The sequence below is a fragment of the Homarus americanus genome, unplaced genomic scaffold (genome assembly GCF_018991925.1).
Source record: "Homarus americanus isolate GMGI-L3 unplaced genomic scaffold, GMGI_Hamer_2.0 scaffold55640, whole genome shotgun sequence".
Classification (NCBI taxonomy): domain Eukaryota; kingdom Metazoa; phylum Arthropoda; class Malacostraca; order Decapoda; family Nephropidae; genus Homarus; species Homarus americanus.
Genome location: NW_024713650.1, coordinates 2225529 through 2247881, shown reverse-complemented (window position 1 = coordinate 2247881; position 22353 = coordinate 2225529). Strand labels below are relative to the sequence as shown.

General features: G+C 39.0%; 1 protein-coding gene across 3 annotated transcripts in view; it reads right to left on the bottom strand.

Annotated features, from left to right (window-relative positions):
- Positions 1 to 22353, bottom strand: part of LOC121873236 (histone-lysine N-methyltransferase, H3 lysine-79 specific-like) — a 50706-nt gene that overhangs the window by 8557 nt on the left and 19796 nt on the right. For all 3 annotated transcript variants that reach the window (XM_042376618.1, XM_042376628.1, XM_042376639.1), the window contains 8 exons: positions 20308 to 20670; positions 19838 to 19976; positions 19262 to 19515; positions 18366 to 18515; positions 17850 to 17999; positions 15822 to 17420; positions 14871 to 15192; positions 1576 to 2508 (listed from right to left, as the gene is read on the bottom strand). In XM_042376618.1, the coding sequence (XP_042232552.1) occupies positions 1577 to 2508; positions 14871 to 15192; positions 15822 to 17420; positions 17850 to 17999; positions 18366 to 18515; positions 19262 to 19515; positions 19838 to 19976; positions 20308 to 20670 (3909 nt within the window). In that variant the 3' untranslated portion in view covers position 1576. The remainder of the gene's footprint in view (positions 1 to 1575; positions 2509 to 14870; positions 15193 to 15821; positions 17421 to 17849; positions 18000 to 18365; positions 18516 to 19261; positions 19516 to 19837; positions 19977 to 20307; positions 20671 to 22353) is intronic.

Below are 22353 nucleotides of genomic sequence, written 5' to 3'. Positions count from 1 at the left end.
CCTATAAACTGAAACACGAGTGCCGAAGGCAAATTGTTTACCATTTATTATTACGACACTTTACACTGAAACGCGGGTAGTTTCAACAAAAATATTGTATATTTCCATTCAAGTATTTATTCAAGTCAATTAGGAGGGAATATTATTGTAATACAATAGTTTTTTAACTAAACCATTCGAAAAGCGATTAACGGTAACATCTTTTGAACGAAAGAAAGCGAAAGTCATTGTTTTCGTTACGATTTTATCCCACTTTCCACTTTAATACGTACGTAATTTCAGCAAAAATATTACATTTCCGTGAATGTATTATATCAAGCACAGTATGAATAGAATATCATTGTAATATAACAGAATTTTAACCGAAAACTATTAAAAAAACGAGTAACATCTCAAGAACATCGGAAGCTTAGGTAAAGTCTTTTGTTTTCGTCATGTATTTTATCCTATTTTACATTGAAATACATCACGTTTCAGCAAAACTACTATTTATTTCCGAGAATATATTCATTCAGGCGCAGTTTAGGTAAAATATACGTGTGATGTAATAGTTTTTTAACTGAAAACGATTCGAAAATCACGTACCCTCTAGCCCTGTTCAAGGAGAGACTGGGAGAAGCAGTTTGGTGCTGCAGACGATGACAAAGAAAATGATTTTGATGGATTTTAATGAAAATATTCAGAAATATGGTATCGTAGTATTTATTCAAGTCATTTAGGATAGAATATTATTGTAATACAGTACAACAGTTTTTTAACTAAACCATTCGAAAAGCGATTACGGTAACATCTTTTGAACGAAAGAAAGCGAAAGTCATTGTTTTCGTCACGATTTGATCCCACTTTCCGCTGTAATACGTACGTCATTTTAGCAAAAATATTACATTTCCGTGAATGCATTATATCAAGCACAGTATGAATAGAATACCATTGTATTGTAATATAACAATATTTTGAGTCCTACTCTTTCCATTTACAGATTACTGTACAAGCCCATAATAATGGCTCCTAAAGTAGATAAACTTCGTTGTGTGAAGAGAAAGAAGAACACGTTGAAATTGAGTGACAAACTTGAAATAATTAAGAAACTAGTACGTGGTGTGAGCAATACTGTTCTAATGGAAACATACGACATTGGAAAGTCTACAATTTATGATATAAAAAAGGCAAAGAATAAAATTCTAGAATTCACAGCTTTTTCATTAAAACTGCTCATTTTGATAAATGAAGCATGCTATAATTGCTAATGAATAAACTATCAAAATGTACCTGTTCATCTCTTTATTCCTCCTTAAATTTGAATTTTAAAAGTACTGCCTGAGAATCCGGAAAATCCGAAAATCCGGACCGACCCAATCCCCAAGCAGTCCGGATGTTTGGACTTGTACTGTAACTACAATATTACCCACCTGCTGATTTGAAAATCACCTTTTTATCCATATATTTTTTGTAAACTTTTCAAGATTTCTCAAACTTTCGACTATTTATATAATTCATTAAATAAAGATGTTGACAAGGAAATATTTAATTATGATAGTACAGTATAGCACCATGAAAATTGTTATGTTAACTTACATTAATGATGGAAGTATGGACCTTGTGCTTGAGGGCCTTGTGATCGCTGTGGTGGTGGTGCTGCTGTCACCAGCTGGTGGTGGTTATGGTGATGGCGCGGCACTGATGGTGGGTATGTAGCAGTGTGGCGATGATGGTGGTGGTGATGATGGTGATGTGAGGTGCCGCTGTTGTACGGCAGCTGATGTGATGGTGGTGGAGGTGGGGACCTTCTGCTGTGGTGGTGGTAAGATGACTGGTGATGAGATGATCGATTCCTCCATTGCCAATTTTTGCCTTTGGGACGGAACTTGCCGTGATGTGTATTGTTGTGGTGGTGGTGGTGGTGATGGTCTGTATCTAGAGGACTTATCTGTTCCTTGTGGTAAAATTTTTTTTTGAAATGGTGGTGGTAAATGCCATGTTCTGTGGGTGACGTGATGGGTGACACTAGACGTGTGGTCTCCAATTCTGGTGGAAGATATGGGGGAGTCTCCCCTCCTCGAGGAGGGTAAAAACCAGGTGATTCACCACCGCATCTATCTGGGGAAGGAGTCGGAGGAGGAGAAGATATGGGGGGTGTACGGACTGGGGGTCTTGGCGACTGTGGTGTAGGAGGTCGGCCATCTGGTATGGGGCTTGGTGACAATCTGGGCGGAGAGTGAGGGGAATATGGAGGGGGACCAGCAGCATCATTACTCCGTACCACTTCCTCTTCCTCCTGCCTGCTTCGAAAAGTTGATGCTTCACGTTCTAAGGTGTGTGGGGGTTCTGCAATGGGTGGGGGTCGGCGCTCACTACCTCTGGGTGATGCAAACCCTTCTTGTCGTGGGGATGTGCCCTCTGTGGACTTACGACGTTTGTCAACTTCAGAAGCAAAGGCTACCAACTTGTCAAAGCCACTGTTAATTTTATCTTGCCACTTTTGTAGTGGGGAGTCACTTCGCTCCAACCCTGAGGACATAAACACAACCATTTGTAAATGAAAGAAGGCACAACTTAAGTTTGCTGTATCTATAAATACTGTATGTCATTTTGTAAAAAAAAAAATAAATAAAAAAAAAAAAAAATAAATAAATAAAAATAAAAACATCCTCGTACAAATTATTTTTTACATGAGGCTTATTAGATAATGATCAATGATATAAGTCAAATATTCCATAAAAGAAAACAAGCAATTTAGCTGACCGGTGTCACTAGCCAAATGCCTCCACATAACCAGGTTTATAAACAGCTTACTTAACTAATAGTTCAGTTGCTACTAACTTATATAAGCACTTAATAGTAACATATAACAGTGTGCTATGGTACAGTCCAAAGCTATGGTGGAGACAATCTTTAGCTGCAGGTCTTTAGTAAATAAACAATTTAACATACTGTATATACAGTACAGTACAGTACATGTAACTCTGTATTTAATGAACATCAAAATGTGGGATTTTCTCACAAAATTTATTTATGAATTGTTTCCAAAGAAGATCAAAAGTGACACTGATGATGGAAGTCACATAGTATTGACTGTCTCAGAGTTTCAAATATTAAGTTAAGGATCAATATATGACGTAGGGAGAACGGACAACAGACTTCACATGAAAGCTTTTATTAATCTATATACTGTTCCCCTCTCTGCTCTTATGATGAATAGGGTGGTCCATCTAACACCCCCATACAATAACATCCCAGTACATAATGTATATTTTCCTTTATTTTTTTCATCACAAAAGCTCTCTATCCTAGCTTATATTTCTCTCACTCAAGTACAGTACTGTACATTAGTTTAGTCATTCTCTTCCCATAGCAATTCTCTCTCAACACCACTGCTGTATCAGCCCCCTCCAAGTTAACTGTTTTTAAAACCATCTTAATGACGGTACAGGTAACGACCGTTATACGATGGATCTATATATGATCGATCAGTTTTACAATGTTATAAAATTAACACCATTTACTGCTATGCAATAGCCAAGATCGGTTTTACAATGGTCGCTACCCAAATGGTTTTCTTGCATTGTCACTGCGATGAAAAAGTGATGTGCAATAACTCACAATATTCATTATGACGAAGCAATCTCGGAATGGCAACACATACAACCATTATTCACACCACCGACATGTCCAACACCCCACAACCACCACCATAACTCACACCACTGACATGTCCAACACCCCACAACCACCACCATAACTCACACCACTGACATGTTCAACACCCCACAACCACCACCATAACTCACACCACTGACATGTTCAACACCCCACAACCACCACCATAACTCACACCACTGACATGTCCAACACCCCACAACCACCACCATAACTCACACCACTGACATGTCCAACACCCCACAACCACCACCATAACTCACACCACTGACATGTTCAACACCCCACAACCACCACCATAACTCACACCACTGACATGTCCAACACCCCACAACCACCACCATAACTCACACCACTGACATGTACAACACCACAAAGTTACCAGTAATACCACATTACTTGCACCATCAAAAACCATAACATCTACGAGGGAATTCTGGCTACCACACTCTGGGCCAGTGATCAGGCATATGTACACCACTTTATTATACAGACTCTCCATCTACAAGAAGGATGTGTCAAAAGATGTGCAGAAAATACAGTGTGTCTATGATAGAACTACTACCTTAAAGACATGTGAAAATGTAACGTTCCTTTGTTAATACCTGTGGGGGGTTTACAACAAGCCCTCAACCACCATTTCTTTATCTCATTCCTCTCCATAATTTGTTTACCAGCAATCAACTTTGTTCAAAATGTGTTGTCATACATATACTGTACATACATACATACACACACACACACACACACACATACAGTGTGTATACTGTACATACACACATACATATACTGTACATGCATACATATACTGTACACACACACACATACATATACTGTACATACACACACATGTATACCATACATACACACATACAGTATGTACACTGTACATACTCACACATACATATACTGTACACACACACACAGTCATCTAACTTTCCTGGTTATATGAAGTGGATCACATATCACACCTGATCTTTATTCTGCCACCCTTTCACATATGTTTAATACACTAGTATTAAAAAAATATATGTTATTATGGTGGAAACGGTATATTTATTTGATTGAAAAAAACCAGCAGCAGTTAACAGCCCATTGAATTTACCCATTTAAAAATTGTATTGTTAAATTTATTTAAAAACTTAATTTGCATCCAAGAATGTATGTCCAGTGTGGTGTTGCAAGAATTAAATAAACAAAAAACTAAATCTTTAACCTTCACTACACTTTCCTCCAGCACCTCGGCTCCAAACCTCTGCACAGTACTGTACCACTAACACCCTCACAGGTAGCACACTACTGTACAGTATAAGGAACCCTTCTTCACAAAACAAGTACTATTTATTCTGCAATGAATTATGTCATCAAAATATAGAGGTGATGTGTGACACTCTGGTTATCCTGAACCTAGCCAATCATTGTGGCACTATCCCTGAACCTAGCCAATCATTGTGGCACTATCCCTGAACCTAGCTATTTAGTGACACTACAACAATTGTAAGAGAACATTAATTTTGAGTATACTTATTACACAATCTATCACACTTTCTTTTGATTGTGACAGTACATTTACTATGCTATACAGTATTGCTTCGGGATCCTTCTCTTCAAACACTTCATCAAATAACACCTAAATCAATTTCTACTGGGATTCACTCCTTGCATCCTAGCACATAAAATTGACAATACAGCATGCCCTTACAATTCGCGGCCTTCGATTATTAGCGGATGACACCCTGGATGTATCTAAGAATGTCTGCAGGTAGTTTTAAAGTTGGTGGCATTTTCGCAGCTGGGACGGGGAGCCTGCAAGTTTTATGGCATCCCACAAGGTGTCTTTCTCGTCCAGGGTGGCTGGGCCATGTGCGCTCACTCGGCCTCAGTGACAGTCCGGGTTAAACACGTGTCCGTCTCGTGCGTGTGCTACTCCGCTCTCTTAACTGTGCTCCTTGTGCTTATGATGGCTCACAAACGCCCTCAACCACCTTCATCCAGCCATGGGTAGGTGCCCAAACAAGTGAAGAGAGAAAAGGAGGTCATATATTTCTCCCATACGTACACCTGGCTATGCCTGGCAAGGGGAGCAAGTGACTGCTAGTTAACTCGTCATTCGCGGTTGTAACTCTCTTCACACCCTGCCATACTTCACTGGATTTACTGTTATCATTAGTGTTTACTGTTAAAACAGTGTTTAATATTGATTAATTATGGCACTGTAGCCAAGTAACCACCATGGTACTGGGCCAAGCTGTGAGATGTTATGGTTTTTTCAACTCGTATTTTTGGGTAGATATACTTGACTTTCATTTATTTTTACCCGGTTACATACACACACCATCCTAAATACATATTGTGAAAAAGGGTAAAAGAGCACAGAGTGTAGCTGGTGGGGAGCGTTGCTAGGGAATCAGCATCCCAGCTGATCTTCGTTACTATGGTGGAGCAGGAAGTGTATGTTAATGGCAACTGTGTTTAACATTCATTTGGTCATTATTTACTGGTTTGGCACTAGTATTTTTTGTTGTAACTTATTTATTGGTATTTTTATTTATTCCTCATATTTCCTGGTACTGTAATATTATTTTAAGAAAACTATGGCTGTGAGCTGTTATGGTTGTTTTTCAACTCTAATTTTCGGGTAGATATACAGTACGTAACTTTATATATTTCTACTCAGTTACATGCACATGCCATCCTATATACATAGTGAAAAAGTACAGCATTACACCACAATTACTGACATCCTTCATGATGGGTTGGCTAGATGGCTACGAAAGAAATTTTGTAAGATTGATCTACGTATCAACCCAGCTGGCGCTCAGATGCCATTTGTTCCAGAGGCAACCCAACTTTAATAACAAAGCATGAAGTTGACTTGAGATGAGACTAGCATTTTTTTCTACATTTCGATACATTTTGTTGTCTTGTTTCTGATTATTTATGAGAGGATTTAACCATAATTATTTATGTGTGAGTGTGTTTGTGCACATGTGTGTGTTTGGGTGGCTATACACACATATGCAGCACAGGTAAAAGAAATATTTGTCCTAAGGGCAAACACATAAAGGGCATATACATTTCTTCGCATCAATATTCTACAATACATACTGTACTGTATCTGGTAACTGCTCGAGTGAACATCAGCTCCCCATTTGTTATCAAATATAAACCTCTGAAAGAGGATACTATACCTCAACAAGTACACACATCCAGAATACAGCAGTATATGTAGGGAATACTACAGTAATAATAAAAGCAGATGTAATGAAGAAATATTAGAAAGGAAGAAAATAGCATGTAACAGTATGGGGTGTGTAGTGTAGTGGCATCACCACTGTAGACAAGGCCAATGAAGAGAGCCATCTAAGATAAAAAGAGGTAAAGTGGTTTCTTTTCTCCATTAGCAGTGCTTCCAAGGCTAAACAAACTACTAAATGGAATGTTAAAAAAGTGAGGGAGAAGGTATGGTGTATAATTGAAAGAGAGATGTGTTATTAAAGAAGACTGTGGTGTAACACTGGCTGTAGGACACAAAGGAACAGTTTGTGAGTTAGCACTGCCTGACCACTACTGTGAGCACCCAGAGGGGAAGCAGACGTGAGTACCAAGCTAATACTGTACTGGCTGTTGACTGTTTATATTCTGAGCCCTGGTCATGATCTCTCCTTTCTCGGCACTAATTATGTCACCACCACCACCTTATCCAGTAATGCGTTCTTGTATAATATAAAGGGTCCAACAGCAACAAGTAACAGTCTTCATAAATTTCGCAACAGCTGAGAGTTTGTACCTTCTAAACAGTGCAAAAATTACACATTTCTTCACAAACCTACGTGATTGATCTCATACATTTTCTCGTAAGGTTTGTCTTAACCGAATCACTGAAATAATCACTTCAGTGTAGAATCGGTAATAAAATCATAATTTAAAATCCAAGAGAAGTAATAGATGGCTACACAAGAGCAGTAATGACTAGGTATAGTGCACGGCGCATCAGAGCGGTGCAGCGCAACCTACCATGACCAGGGTGGGGCTACAGATGGCGACATGTGGCTAGGACGTGCTAAAAGCTCCGGTCATGCACAAAGCTTTCTAATACTTACCCAAGACTACCCGTTAGTATTGGTTTCTCCCATTATACTCTACTAGCAGCATGCAACAAACGGGGCGACAGACTAGAGCCTAAAAATAATCAACAAAAATCATGTAAATGAGTGAGGATAAATGAGGTTGGGGTAATCTCACATTAAGAGCCCTGCAGGTGGTTCAAAAGGATCAATAGTGCCACAAGGTTAGGTGTCAATGTCACAATTGTCATTACAGTCGTCCAACTTTACCTCTTCTCTGTGGCACGTGGCGTTAGGTCTTGCCGAGTCTTGTTGAAGGTTACTCCCCCAAAAGTGGCACCCAGACAAGGTTGTGGACATATGTGCCACCTGAACCTTTCTCATCCACAGTACATATTGTTAGTTACATTTTATGCCATTAAATGCATTCAAAAATTTTGCCTATCTATTGGTAAAGAGCATGAAATGTGATCTGGTGCAATTCTTAAGAGTACTGATGAATCTGAAGGATAGCCACAACACGAGAATAGAAAGAGAGCACCATAGTATTAGTTTTTATCAGTTGTTAAGTGACTATAGGACCACCTTGGCTGTAGCAAGTGCTGAGAGAGAGAGAGAGAGAGAGTCAAATAGAAAGAGTCAAAGAGAAAGAGAGTCAAAGAGAGAGAGATAGTCAAAAAGAGAGAGTGTCAAAGAGAGAATCTTCTGTTGATCAGTAACAAATGTTGGCCCTCTTATGTACACTCCGGCAGGGCTCCATCACATCAAAATACTTCTGGCACAATGCACTGATACAAGCCATTATGGATAAAAGCAAACTGTGAAGATGGTAAAAGAAGTTTACAAGCACAGTACTCTTCTTGAATACCGTACTGTACCAACTGGGGACTACCTCTCCCCAGTCTGAGAGAGCATCAAGCACACCAGACAAGAGAGCTCAGCATGAGAAAATTTCAATAAATTTATTGACGTAACACAATCTTAATAAATCATTTAGACCAATTATAAAATGGATACACATATGCTGTCTGGTGGCCTTGCTAGCACCTGTATAAACCACACAATGACAGTGTGGCTCACTTAGAAAACAAGAATAAATTAACAAAATAAAAATAAAATAATTCTAATACTATACAGTATGGTCAAAACTTACCTTTTCAATGAAGAAAAATATATTTTCTCTTCACTAATACAGTACTGTACAGGTATCCCTCGCTATACGAATGGTTTACGTTTCTTGAAAATCATTTGTAAAGTGGATATTCATATATCAAATAATATAACAGACTGTATGGAGAAAAATAGGATTTGGTTCCCCAATGACAAGCAAACCTCAATATTATGCCTAAACAAAATGAAATCAGTTCACAAAAACAAAAAAACTAACTACATGTATGTACTGTAATTTAGTACCAAATTAATGAAGCATAAATTTAGTACATAACCTTAAGGTACAGTGGGTTTTGTATAGTGAGAAAGTGGTGTAAGAATAGATTATTTGTAAAAGTGAATACTGTACTCGCAGAGCTAACATTTGTGTAGCGAGGGATATATACCTGTATGTGAAATGAACCTTCACTGACCTCTCCAAGGTAAGCGTTCTTTCACCAACATTTACATTTCCATCACACAGCTCAAGTTCAATGCCTATTATTACACCTGCATGTTTCAACCTTTTGAAAATACCATTATGAGCAAAATATGAAGAGCACGGTAGTGGTGGAATAATTCCTCGCATCAATTATCAATAAACAGCTACAATACTATTCAAAGGCAATCATCTTCAAACTGATTACAGTATTTGAACCCAAGATAAATATCTGAGCATGTTGTTAAATACCTTATGTGACACTAGTACAGTACAGCATCTTGATTTTAAGCTAAAACTAATGGACAAACAAACAAACTACAAAGATGATGACAAAATACAACAGCCTCAGTCTGGGCTGGAGTAAAAACAAGCTCTTATATCACATAAATACAGTGTTTAAATTTACCAATCATTTAACAATACTGTACAGTATACATATAATATTAATACACACACCACTATCTTATATCAAGGAATAAGCTTTGTTTCTCATTATCAACACCACATGACTTGTGTTCCACTCTTCTCTTTTATGTAAAACACAGTGAGGACAAGAGGAGAGACTGCCAGTCATTACACTTTGTATATCTCAACACAGGTATTTTCAATCTTATGTTAGCTTACATGTCAGGGGATTTTCTTCTTCCTTTCTTCTCTCTCCATCCAAAACATTTATCATTCATAACCAATTATATTACTGAAAGAATGGGAGCTAATGATTCCACTACTGTACTAATATCACTGCCTTGCAACAAACTCCGATTACCTCTGGGAGTAGCGACCCTGCCTTGCCTTGCCAGCTATGAGCGCAGTGGTTGATGATTGGCATCCAGCCATAAAACTTGCTTCATGCTAACTGAGACACCAAGCCATCAGATAATTATGGCTAACACATGCATTCATTTTATCATTACAAATAACTTCCTAAGAGCAGGATGGCTTACAAAAAATATCTTTAACATTCCAATCAATACTAGATTGATTGATTTATAGAATTTAGGCTCAAAGCCAGGCACTGGAGCCAATAGATCAATACTAGAACTTAACTATATCATTGTAAAAGGCCTAATAACCATAGAAAATCCACCACGAAATTAAGATTTTCACACTAAACTGCTACTCTGCTGACTGCTTTACCCAAGCTTTTATTAAATTATTAGTAAAACAAGATTCTCACTCAACCACCCGGCTATTGATGTTGGGCACTCAACACACAATACGTTACAGTACATACCTGTACTTTCATATTAACCTCCTACACTGGTTAAAAATAAACTGAGTTGACAAACAATTTCCTGCCTATCATTGAGCTGGGTGGCATCCTTCAGCTAGACACTAACAGCCTGGTCATGGCTCTCAAGACGAAATAAATCGTACATGTGTCTGACCCTTTGCTCAAACACTACCTGTACAGTGGCCTGAATAATAATCATAATAATAAAAAAAAAAGGATTCTCACTTTCTGTCACTCATTCTCTCTAACAGGTAACAGGTGTGTTGTTGTTGTTCTTCCACATTTATAGTACCGGCCAATGATTAAGGTCTTGATCTCACTGGTACTTGCACTGAACTCAAAATCTTAGGCCAGACCTCAACTATAACTCTCACTGTCTCTTCACACTGGTACTTTTCACAGACCTTTCATGACCATCTATTAGAGCTCTCTGTCCTTGTGCATAGTTCTACAGGCATCCACAATCTTAAGAGCAGATTTACACTATCATGACCACCAAAGAAATAGAATTCTTCTTTAATGTACACTACTGTACTATACAGTATCAAGAAATGGTGCAGACTTGTCCAAGCATTCGAGTGTCAATTATTACAATCCCCTTAGTAAATAATCTTTAGTGAACTTTAAGTATTTGATGGAAATGTTGGCATCACTGTTGGTCATAGTGGGGTGTCCAAATATGGAAAATATCTAAATTGTTGAAGGGAAAAGAAAGAGAAAACAAACACAATTAAATGCAAAAATACGAGTAACCTAACCTAACCTATCCCCTACTATGGGATTCTTGAGTGTGTGTGAATTATCAAACATCATTACCACTCCAGGTCAACAAACAGCCACTTCAATCTGCCACAGTGATCATAACTGCACTAAGAACAAGCACCTCTCGACTTGACCCAGACACAACACAAAGATATTGGTTACTTTCCCATATAATATCAAGCTCACCATAACCAGTTTATAAGCAAGAAGTGTTAGTGTTCACCATTACATATTAAGTAATATACTGTACTGCACAACATTATACATTTTAATGGTACAGTGTATAAGTTTTGTATCTTCATCCCAGCAGAAGTCAGTGCTTCATCTTGTGCTACACACCCTACTGATTCTCTGATATTTCTTGAAGTTGGAAATGTTAACTGTCTATAAATGCTTATGCGGCTTATAACCAGTACATAAAGTTGTGATCAAGAAGCATTAATACCTTATAATGGGATTACCAGCCTGGGGTCAATCTTCCCTATGTGGGTTAAAGAACTAAAACATAATGATATGTTTCAACAATTTCAGCAATAAAGTGGCATCTCTAAAGATAACCTTTATCCCTTATTGTTTAGGATGCAAGAAATCTTGGTTCAGTAAGGACTCCAGTCACTTGTGAATAATTTCATTAGGTGTGAAAAAAAAATAAGAATGATTGTGGATCAACCTACCAGTAATAGGGTCAGCTTACTCAGTGTGTGACACTGTGTACACACAATAAATACTAGTGACTTCATTCCTGCCACTTGTGCCTCAGGAGTTGGCACTATAGTCATGTCATCTTCATTCATTACATAAAGAATCTTTCATCTAAAACTGTACTGTTGACCTTTGAGAAGACTGGAATTTGCTTCAGCACTTCAGCTAGTAAAGATATATACAGTACAGTATCAAGGCAAATCTCATCAAAATATCTAAAAGTATAATAATACAAGAGTCAAGCTTAAGACACAAAACCTTACATACTGACAGACAGACTCATTCATAATAAAACAAATTATTTAAACAAGAAAATAGAAACTCTTCCAATTAATGGGTCCAACTTCTACTAGTAAGTCTCAAACAGAACTTTATATCACCTGTATTGAATTTGAGACCAAGTACTGACTGTAACAAACATATCTCGTATGTATTTACAACTGTTCTCTGTTCTCTTAAAACATGTTCAGTACAGTACAACCCTAACAAAGTGAAGCTAAAAAAACAACTGCTCACAAAACTTGGTCACTCTGATACTGTACACCTACCATGTACACCCACTGTACACATATTGTGTACAGAACCAAATGTTCACAACCATATTATGGCAACATTAGAGCTGCAGCAACATTTGACCTGATTTAATGAACTTCTCAGAATAATAGGCAAATGATGAGAAATACCAAATACTATAAGTGAATAAAGTGTACACACACACACACAAATCAAATGAATGTGATGAAGCGACAAAGGCAAGTAAGAAAGGCAAAATAATAATGTGCATTACAGTCAAATGTGTGATGAGGTTATCAACACTTGTGCTGGGTAAGACTGACTCAAAGTCTTGCCAGGTGAAAAGCTGTGCACAGCTGTGTTACAATATAGGCAACAGTTGTACTGTACTGTACTACAAAACATGGTGCAGGCCATAGTTGTTCTAAAACACACAAGTTCTAGTTTTCTAGCCTTTCACAATATTCTAGCAATATATTGCACATGTTTAAATTGAAATATCCACATTTTCTTTCCATTCAAATAAATGTCACTGCCTGTAAACTTTTTTCAAAAATATTTACATTTGTTTCTTTTTCTCATTTTTAGTTTGTCTTATGATCCCTTTCTCACTAATGTACTGTGCAGGGTTACCAGGATAAAGAGCAACACAGATTCTCTCATTCATTCACTCCAGCTGCTGTTAAAGTTAGGAACTGATGCTCCCTCTCTCTCTCTGCTGCAAAATATGGTTTATCTGTTGCTTCCACAAAGACCAGTACTATACAGTATTATGTATCAGCAACAAAACCTCAACACCACACCATCTTCTCTCCTTATTCATATATACATTGTTCATGTCAGTTAAAATAATTCTTCTACATATTTTGGAAGAGTTAAGTGAACAATATTAGCAACCAGTAATGCAGGATTACTGACAGCAAGTATCTTAACTGAACAGATCTGTCTACCAAATTTGGACCATTTAGGTTAATGGTTGAGAAGACAAAAATGGTAGCAAATCAGATAATGTGACATCATGACTACAATACTAAACCAATTTCTAGAACTGTGATAATTGTGGATCAAAGTGTAGTGATTAGATAGGATATATTTGCTCTATTTTTTCTAGCTAAGTTCTCTCTCTTCCTCTTTCTCATCTTACAGCCAGGTTTTGTTCCCTACTAGTTAGAATCACTAAGACCAAGAATGACTGGGGAGTGTGGGATTCTTTAGAGTGAGGGCACTGAGGACAACTCTATCCTATAATCCAGGATCAGACCAATCTGCAACTGTAAATACTTGTTACTCTCTACCGTAGGCCTTCAATATTCATCATTTCACGAACATTAATGTATATGGAAAGCATATTAAGGGAACCACAAACATTACCATAACTAACTGTTTCTGGTTCCACCCAAAAGCTTACCAAAAAGACCAACAATTTTTTTTTTTTTTGTGTAAGGTCAGTGAGTAAAAGGTGCTTTATTTTTTCTCTTGATTCTGGCCTGCTGCCCACAACAGTGACAAAAAAGGGTTATGAGTGGAAGAAACACAGTAAATTGTGACCAACTGCAATACAGTATATCTTTTATAAGAAAAGGCACCATGTATTCCAATATAACAAGTGTATCAGAGTACAACCAAAGGCCAGTCAATGAGCAGAAACTTCCCAACAAGAAGTCATACTGACAGATATTCAACTGATGATTAAAACGACCAAGTAGATTCCTTTGTAGATGATAGTACTGAACTCACTGACACCAAGACACAGTTCATGCCCAAAATAAATGCAAAGGACATATATCACATTACACATTCATGATACAGTACAGCACAGTATGTGTTCTGTGGCAGGAAACACGGGCCCTCTGGGTATCATGACTCAAATTGTTCTACTGAACTGGGAACTCATAAAAACTATCCTTTACTATGAAATATAATAATACTGTATCAACATGTGGGCTGTGAGGGGAGAAACAGCGTCAAGCGTCCTACTGTCGTGACAACAGCGATGCATGAGAAGGGGGAGGGGATATGTGATGCATCATCATAATAATTACTGCAGAAAATAAAGCAAGACAATACAAACATTAACACATGAGATAATCAAATGTGTGTGCGGAACTACACAACTTAAGGGCCATAGGAAGAATAAGAGAAAACTAAATAATTAGATGTAAATTTTAAAGTAGTACATATTTGAAACAAGTAAATATATTAAAAATTTACTCTAAAATATAAGAACTACTTTATAGGAAATGAATGGTGTAAAATATTAACATTAGACAATAGCAATATGAATAAGACTGTCATTACGGAAGAACAAATAAAGAGCGGTCAAAGTTTATGGGCATAACCTTACCATCAGGGTGTTTTTCCAACGGCTCAGTCTTAAGCTGACTGGTGGTGGGCTGACTAACGATGATGGAGGGTTTATTGGATGACGACGACTGCAATGAAGATGGCGGGCTCGGCTCAACACACGCCGCCATGGACGTAGAAATGTTTGACAGAGGCGGAGTCATGACTGAAGGATTGGAAGAGGGCGGAGGTGGCGGAGGAGGACCCTCGGAGTAGTGCTGTTTCTTTGGTGGGATGGCCATGGTTACTGGAGGTGGGGATCGCATCTTTCGCTTCAACCGATCGTCTTCTGTGGGTCGTGTCTCTACTGGCTCCTCTTTCACCTGAAGTCAATGAGTCACAACCGATGAAAATAAAGAAAATTAGGGTCAGTTTTTCAATGCATATAAAATCTTGTGGAGGCAACACCTGCCCTAATTTTTCAGAGGAATCTTGTGACAAATATTAACTCTAACACATCTTCCCTGTTACTTGGTTTGAACACAACAATAACACAAGAGCTCTATTTACAGTTAATGATTGTCTATGTACTCATGGACCAAATTAACAATGTCATCCAATTATCAGTTTCATCCCCCCCCCCCAACAGCTGAAACGAGGATATATCTTGTTCAAGTGAGATTAGGTTGAACCAGGGGGAGCAGGAAGGTTGGATCATGAGCTACACAAATATTTAGGAAGTGGTAATGGTTTCAGAGAGTTTTACACCAGTCCAGAAATACAAGAAGGGGTTGAAATATGGTGTAAACAAATACATGTCTCCCTTTCATATATTTTTTTTATAACACTGTTGCTGCTTCACAAGATTAACTAAAAAAACAATAACATACTTCTTGAAAGTTTTGGTTTTGACAGATGAATCCCTCACAATAAGAATAGAATAACAGCCAACACAAATTAGTGTAACTTCAACAACTTTCTACAACAAATCAAACAGTCCCGACATACTCACCTTTGTCTGAAGATGAGGTCTATTGATGAAACGAGCGTGTAGTGTTGCTGCAAGACCCTCAACAGGACCATCAACTGGTAACCCTCGGGCTTCAGTAAAAGGATGGGGAACAGGTGATATCTCAGTCCTTGGCAGTGGCACAGTACGATTTTTATTAGCATCTCCTACAGGAGCTAGAGGTGGGGTGGCCTGGGAGATGGGTGGGGTGGATGGGGGACACTTGTTGGCATACATGGAAGCAAGTCGTGCCTCAAGACCGTCTCTCCCAGGTGACGGCACCGGTGGAGGCATGTGTGGCTTCTCCTCGTATTGAGGACCTCTTGGTGACTTAACCCTGGGGTACATTAGCCCTTCCATTGCCTGTGATGTATGTGGTGTGGGAGGGAGACTCTCTGTACTATTAGGGCGAGATATTGGGGAGTAAACCATCCTGAGAGCCGGTGACTGCTGTCTCCCGTCACCACTGTCGGGAGTGTGAGGTTTACCGTAACTTTCCTCCACTATTCTTGATATTCGGGAATTAGGGCGTGGAGATATGGACTTTCCTGAGATAGTCATATCAACTGCTGCATTGATAATAGATTGAGAAGAGATCTCTAATGTGCGTTCCACCTCACCACTTATAAGATCCCCAACATTTCTCGTGATGGTCGGAGTTTTGTGGGCACTTGGGAAACATTCCAGCGCTAGTTTTTCCTGAGAGAGGTGACGTCTAAGGGCTAATTTGGCTGGCGACACTTGTGTATAATCTGGCTGGCCAATTTTTGACTCTCTTAAATCCCGTAACTCCCGGATTTCTCCTCTTCTCTCCCTCTTGAAGTCAGAGCGATTGGTTGTCCCAGGCGAAGGATAAGGAGAGTGCGATTGTGATGGAACTGGGGACGGTCTAGGAGGCACTGCTTGTGCTGGAGGTTTGTCCTCATTTAGAACATTAGTAATTATTAACTTGAGACGATCTTCAAAATCTGCCACTCTGGGAGGTTCATGAGCACGGATCATAGAGAACGGTCTTTGGTTCTTCTCGGAAGGTGGTCGGGGCGGCTGATACTTGGTCTCTAATTGTTGAGGTAACTCGACCTTGGTAGGTATTGTATTACCCGACACATATCTCTGGGCTACTACCACCACTCGACCAGGTTCTTGGCTTATTTGCAGAGGCTGGGATCGCACGTCAGACTGTCTGGGTTCTGAAAGGAGAGGCCCACGCAAGCTCTCCACGCTGATGGGCAAACGCCCCTCGTGCACCCTGACTTCCGTCCCGGCAGGTAATGCCGGAATTCGACCAGCTTCTATTTGTCTCCCAGTTTCTAGAATCTTCTGAGCTAAGATCTCTGGATTTTTCTCTTCTATTTTCCCTACATCAGGTATGGTTGGCCACTCCTGATTACGACTTCGGTGTCTGGTTTTGTGTCTACCCGGTGATTTATCTGGTCGTTGAGTGGGAGTGGCAGTGCGGACACTATCTGGGGCCGTGCTCTCCAGGTTGTTGACTTCAGACTCCAGCCTAGACACTTGAGAATGAAGTTTCTTCCGCTGAGACAAGGTTTGAGAGATCTCTCGTAGGATGAACTCTTGACTTAGATGAGACACATCTAGGCTCTGTAAGTAAACATGCAATGAACACTTCTGGTGAAAATAATGACAAATATACAAATATCTAATGAAAGGAACAGATTTCTTCCATTTTTATTTACATAATCATAAAAAAAAGTAAAGGACTAAACAAATACAGTACTGTCTAGTATAGAGAGTAACTGCCTGCACAAAGGTAGCACTTTAACTATAGTATGTTAACAACCACTGCCACCCAGGCCATGTTAGGTTAGGTTAGGTTTGGTGTGTGCACAGTAGTTCAGACAACATAAGCAAATGATCCCTCATCATTCACACTCACTGGTTCCTCTACCTAACCCTTTAGAAATGACCTCAACATACATACAGGTACTTAGGGATTCAGCTCCATTAAAAGGACAGTGGGATTAAGTGCACCATTAGAGAAGGATAATGGGAGTAACTGCTCCAACTCACCCCATTAACGAGTCCATTTCTTCTGTACTTGTTAAGGAGTTCGTGTTGTCTCAGCCGTACCATCTTCTCTTGCTCTTCTTCAGCTGTTGTTACCTGCTGCTGTAGAGAGGACACGGTCGCCTGAAGTTCTTTGTGGCGCCAAACGATCTCCTGATGGGTTGAGACATTTGTGCCTTTAATGACTTATACTAAGAGAGATTGAATGATTGTGGTAATAACATCTCTGGTGATGCAACAGCTTGGGTTGTATGCTGCCGCATTACACTAAAACCTGAGAAGACTAAAAGCAAATAATGAAAGGCAAAAAAACCTAAATATCAAATAGCATAGAACTTTTATTAATTTTTTTTTTAATGTTAATGAATAAGACTCTCAGCTTGTGTAAAAGACTTAGTACGAGAGAGAGCCTGTGACGTAGAGTAAAATAGTGATGCTCAAATTTGTGAAATATTACCACGACAACACAATGCTTCCTTCCTCACAACAGACTAAAACACATTTGAAGGTCTACCATACCTTAGCTCTGTTTAACAGGTCTTCAGGGTTGGCTGCTGTCATGCCCAGTTCTGAGATGCGAGCCCTCAGGAGAGCCACCGAGTCGTCAATAAGAACTTTAATTTGACGCTCAAGCTGGGCTGCCCGAGACTTGAGTGACTTGTTCTTCTCCTGTGTGGGATAATTTGTCTCTACATAAGATAACTTTCTGTTGTACAACAGTAATAGTAATAAAAATAAGAATTTTAATACTAATAATCAATACTAATATATAAACATTTACTGTACTTAAATTTTCTCTTATTCATGTCTCCAGAAAGTTGAATAATATACTGTAATAATTTTCAGTATATCATCAAAATGAAGTTTAATATCTGAAAGGTAATATTCAAATATATTTCATGAAAACAAACTGGGTGTGTTCAACTCCACAGTGAGGGAGGAGGGGTAGCAAGTTATATTACTGTACACCCACTAAAAAATTATTCGGCATCTTTACGGCGTGATACAATATGACATGGGTGCCAAATAATTTTTTAGTGGGTGTACATCACAGTCGGAGACAGAAGACTGCCCATGTATGAAACAGAACTACAAGTACATAATTGTGTTATTAGTCATTACATAGCAGTTACCTCTTACCATATCTACTTGTGTGTTTAAACAGCAGCTTAAGTCTCCCACTGTACAAGAGGCAACAATGCTAGAACTCTGACAAATCAATTGGCTTTAAGAATTAACCAACAGCAAAAGATTCCCCAAGTCTCTGACCACAAACGCATAAAAATGGAACGCAAGCAATACGAAACATCCACTGATGATGGCTGCCATCCCTTCCACTGACAATGGCTGCTATTTAAGGGTTAAAGGTATTACAGTTTATGATTCAGTAAGGTCATAAAGTGTGGTGAGCTTACCTTCTCTGCCTCCATCTGTTTCAACACAAAATCCTTGTAGTCACATTTCTTGATGGTGTCGAGCATGTTGAGAAACTGCTGGCGGAACACATCAAGCAACACTTCCAGGGCATAAGGGGTGTCTGAAGGTGGGATGGGCAATTCTTCGTGGCGTAGAATACCGCTGACAGTGGAGGGCGTGAAGAGAGACAGCTTCTGGTCAACGCAACCAGGTGCTGGATCTTTGAAAGTAGGCGACTTCCCTGCAGTATATGCAACAACAAGAGCAACAACATTATGTGGCCACTTAATAGGACATCAGTAATTAAACCTTTTAAACTATTCCCATCATAAATTAGGTTTATTCTATTATACTCATGTAAGATACAAATATACAGGGATTTACAAATTACTATAAAAATATCGTGCATATCAAATTCTGAAAATAGTTTGTGCCGGAACAGCAAAAATTATATGTACACAAGCATAGATACAATGCACCACACATAAATCTTCCCCAGCCAACAAATTTATCAGAAGTCAAGATTGAAGTGTTTATCTAATAAGGTCTACTTGATCTGACATGACTCAACTAACCATCTGAGGTGGTGCTGAGTAATGTCTGTGTGTGAAGAAGGTCCAGACCATTTATCTTGATAGGCTTTTTACTAGTCCTGTGTGTTCGCTTTCCACCTCGTCTGCTACTGCTGAGGGTAGCCCGTCTGGGGCCACGAGTCTGTTGAAGAATCAAGGAAATCCAGTTGCAACCGTCTCTTCCGTTACTTTTCAAGGGAATACCATAACATGCTGGTCTAGTGGTGGCAACGATCTCAATGCTTGAGCACACTGCACACATTTTAACCTACAAATGCGTTAGATACAGTACCAACTTGCAATGTTATTTTTGCAAATTTTTGGAGATTAATTTCTATGCACGAAAGAATGGAGATGGGAGAAGAGAAATGCAGAAAAGTCCTTCGTAGAATGAAGGCAAGAAGTGAGATAGGAAAATAAAGAATGGGGTGTGAGAGTAGGCACGAGTGAGGAAGGTGAGAGGGAGGACTCACCGCCACAGGAGGGTCAGGATCATCCACAATAGATGGTTTTGAAGCAGCTGCTCTTCTCTGAGTATTTCTCCTCCTCGTTCCAGCGCTTGAATGTCGAGTTGCCCCATTGTTGACATTTTCATCATTCTCATCTGCTGAGCTTCGACAAGACGAGCCTTTTGGTGTTGTCTTAGCAGAGGAGGATGAATTTACAACAGTAGAACTGGAACACCAGTCATTCCAAGCACGTCGAGTAGTTGGACCAATTACTGGGTCATCAAGATCCTTGTTTTGGTCGGAAGAGTTGTTAGAGGAAGTTTCAGAATTGATGGAGGCCTTATTAAGGTCCCTCCGGACTCTGCGCACACCGGGTGTCTCATCCTCCTAAAGCCCAGGAGTAAACTTTTAGAGTTGTGTTAAGTTGACAATCATGAGCAGCACACACTCATGCACACAAAGTAACACAAAGTCTTCCTTTAAAGACTTAAAAGATGAGTGTTTTCATTATGGTGATAAACAAAGTGGTGGCACGGTCACAGTGATGTGCCGGCACGCAAATAGTGTTTTCTTCAAATACTGTACATCTCTATTAAGGACTCGTGTACCTAAGAATCAGTCATTTTTCACACCCATACAGTGTCTCTTAACTTACAAAACACCACAACTGCAACTAACACTCACAACTTGACATACACAACATTAATATAAAATTTGTTACTGTAAAGGATCCAACAGATAATGGTGTGTTGTAAGCTTAGAGCACTAATACTAATGGCATTTTAAAATCAGTTTTATAAGGTCTGTACATATCAAGTACATTCAGTGATTTCTTTCCTCAATCACTGTGTTCTCTCTCCCAGTTTTCAGTTTGATTGTTTTTTCTTACTCTTCTTGCCAATGACCAAAGGATTTTAATGGGGGTTTAGAGGCCAAATGCGTCAGGATTTGACTGTACGATGCAGGATGTGAGAAGATCAAGGATAAATTATCAGTCAAGAGTATACAGTAGTAGGACAGAAGAATAGGATAAATAAATGTACAGTACTGTGGATCCAGACAGACCCGAGCATCTGTCCCAACCCAATTAGTTGAGAAAAGAATATGATTGATAGAGACAGACAGAAAGAAGCAAAAATTCCCTTATAAAATAAAAATCAACCAATAAAACAAAAGCATACTTGTACAGTATACTGTACTGTTAAGATACAGTCAGTACAGTACTGGACTTGAACGGAGATGTTGAAGTTGTGTTCCACTTTACAGTACAGTGAGACCTCCATATAACGGACTTCTCTCTCCATATAATTCATTATATGGAGGTTACACATTTAAATGACCCTCAATATAACAGACTTTCATCTCAACATAGTTCATTAGATGGAGGTTTCACGTCTAACGGACCCTCGATATAATGGATTTTCCTCTCCACATAGTCCGTTAAATAGAGGCTTCACTCTACGTAGTTAAATGAAGCAAAACCTCCCAAATTTCAACTCGTTTTCTAAACTAAATATTGCGGATATAACTCTCACTCCCTCATATCTAGATCCTTAACCTGTAGCCTAACCGTATGCAGATTAACTTGTAAAAAGCGTAATGTAAATCATAAATTGACAGCAATTCATCGTCATAAATGAACCAAGCTCAGGTAATATAATACTGACCGGAGGGCTGAGCGACGTGAAATTTTACATGATGAAGAGTCAAAACTGAAAATGATACTGAAATTTTGGTAAGGGTACTCATCTTCACTTCAGGATAGGCCAGACCTGAAAGCCACTACAGAAAGCTTCAAATTCTGTTCCCTAGTAAAAGTTAGAGCAAATTTTGATGAAGATTTTGTCTCGTTACCAATAATAAGACTCCATTATTTCTCAAACAAGTGAGGGAGTTGGAGGCTCTGCTTAAGCTTTCAGACAGGACCTACTGTAAATCCAGAAAAAGAGTAACCTTAAGTATGTGTGTGTGTGTGTGTGTGTGTGTGTGTGTGTGTGAGACGACCAACTGTGTGGAGGGTGATTTTCAACTAGGGAGTTTTAAGCCCTTTTCCTGTCACTTCTTACACTT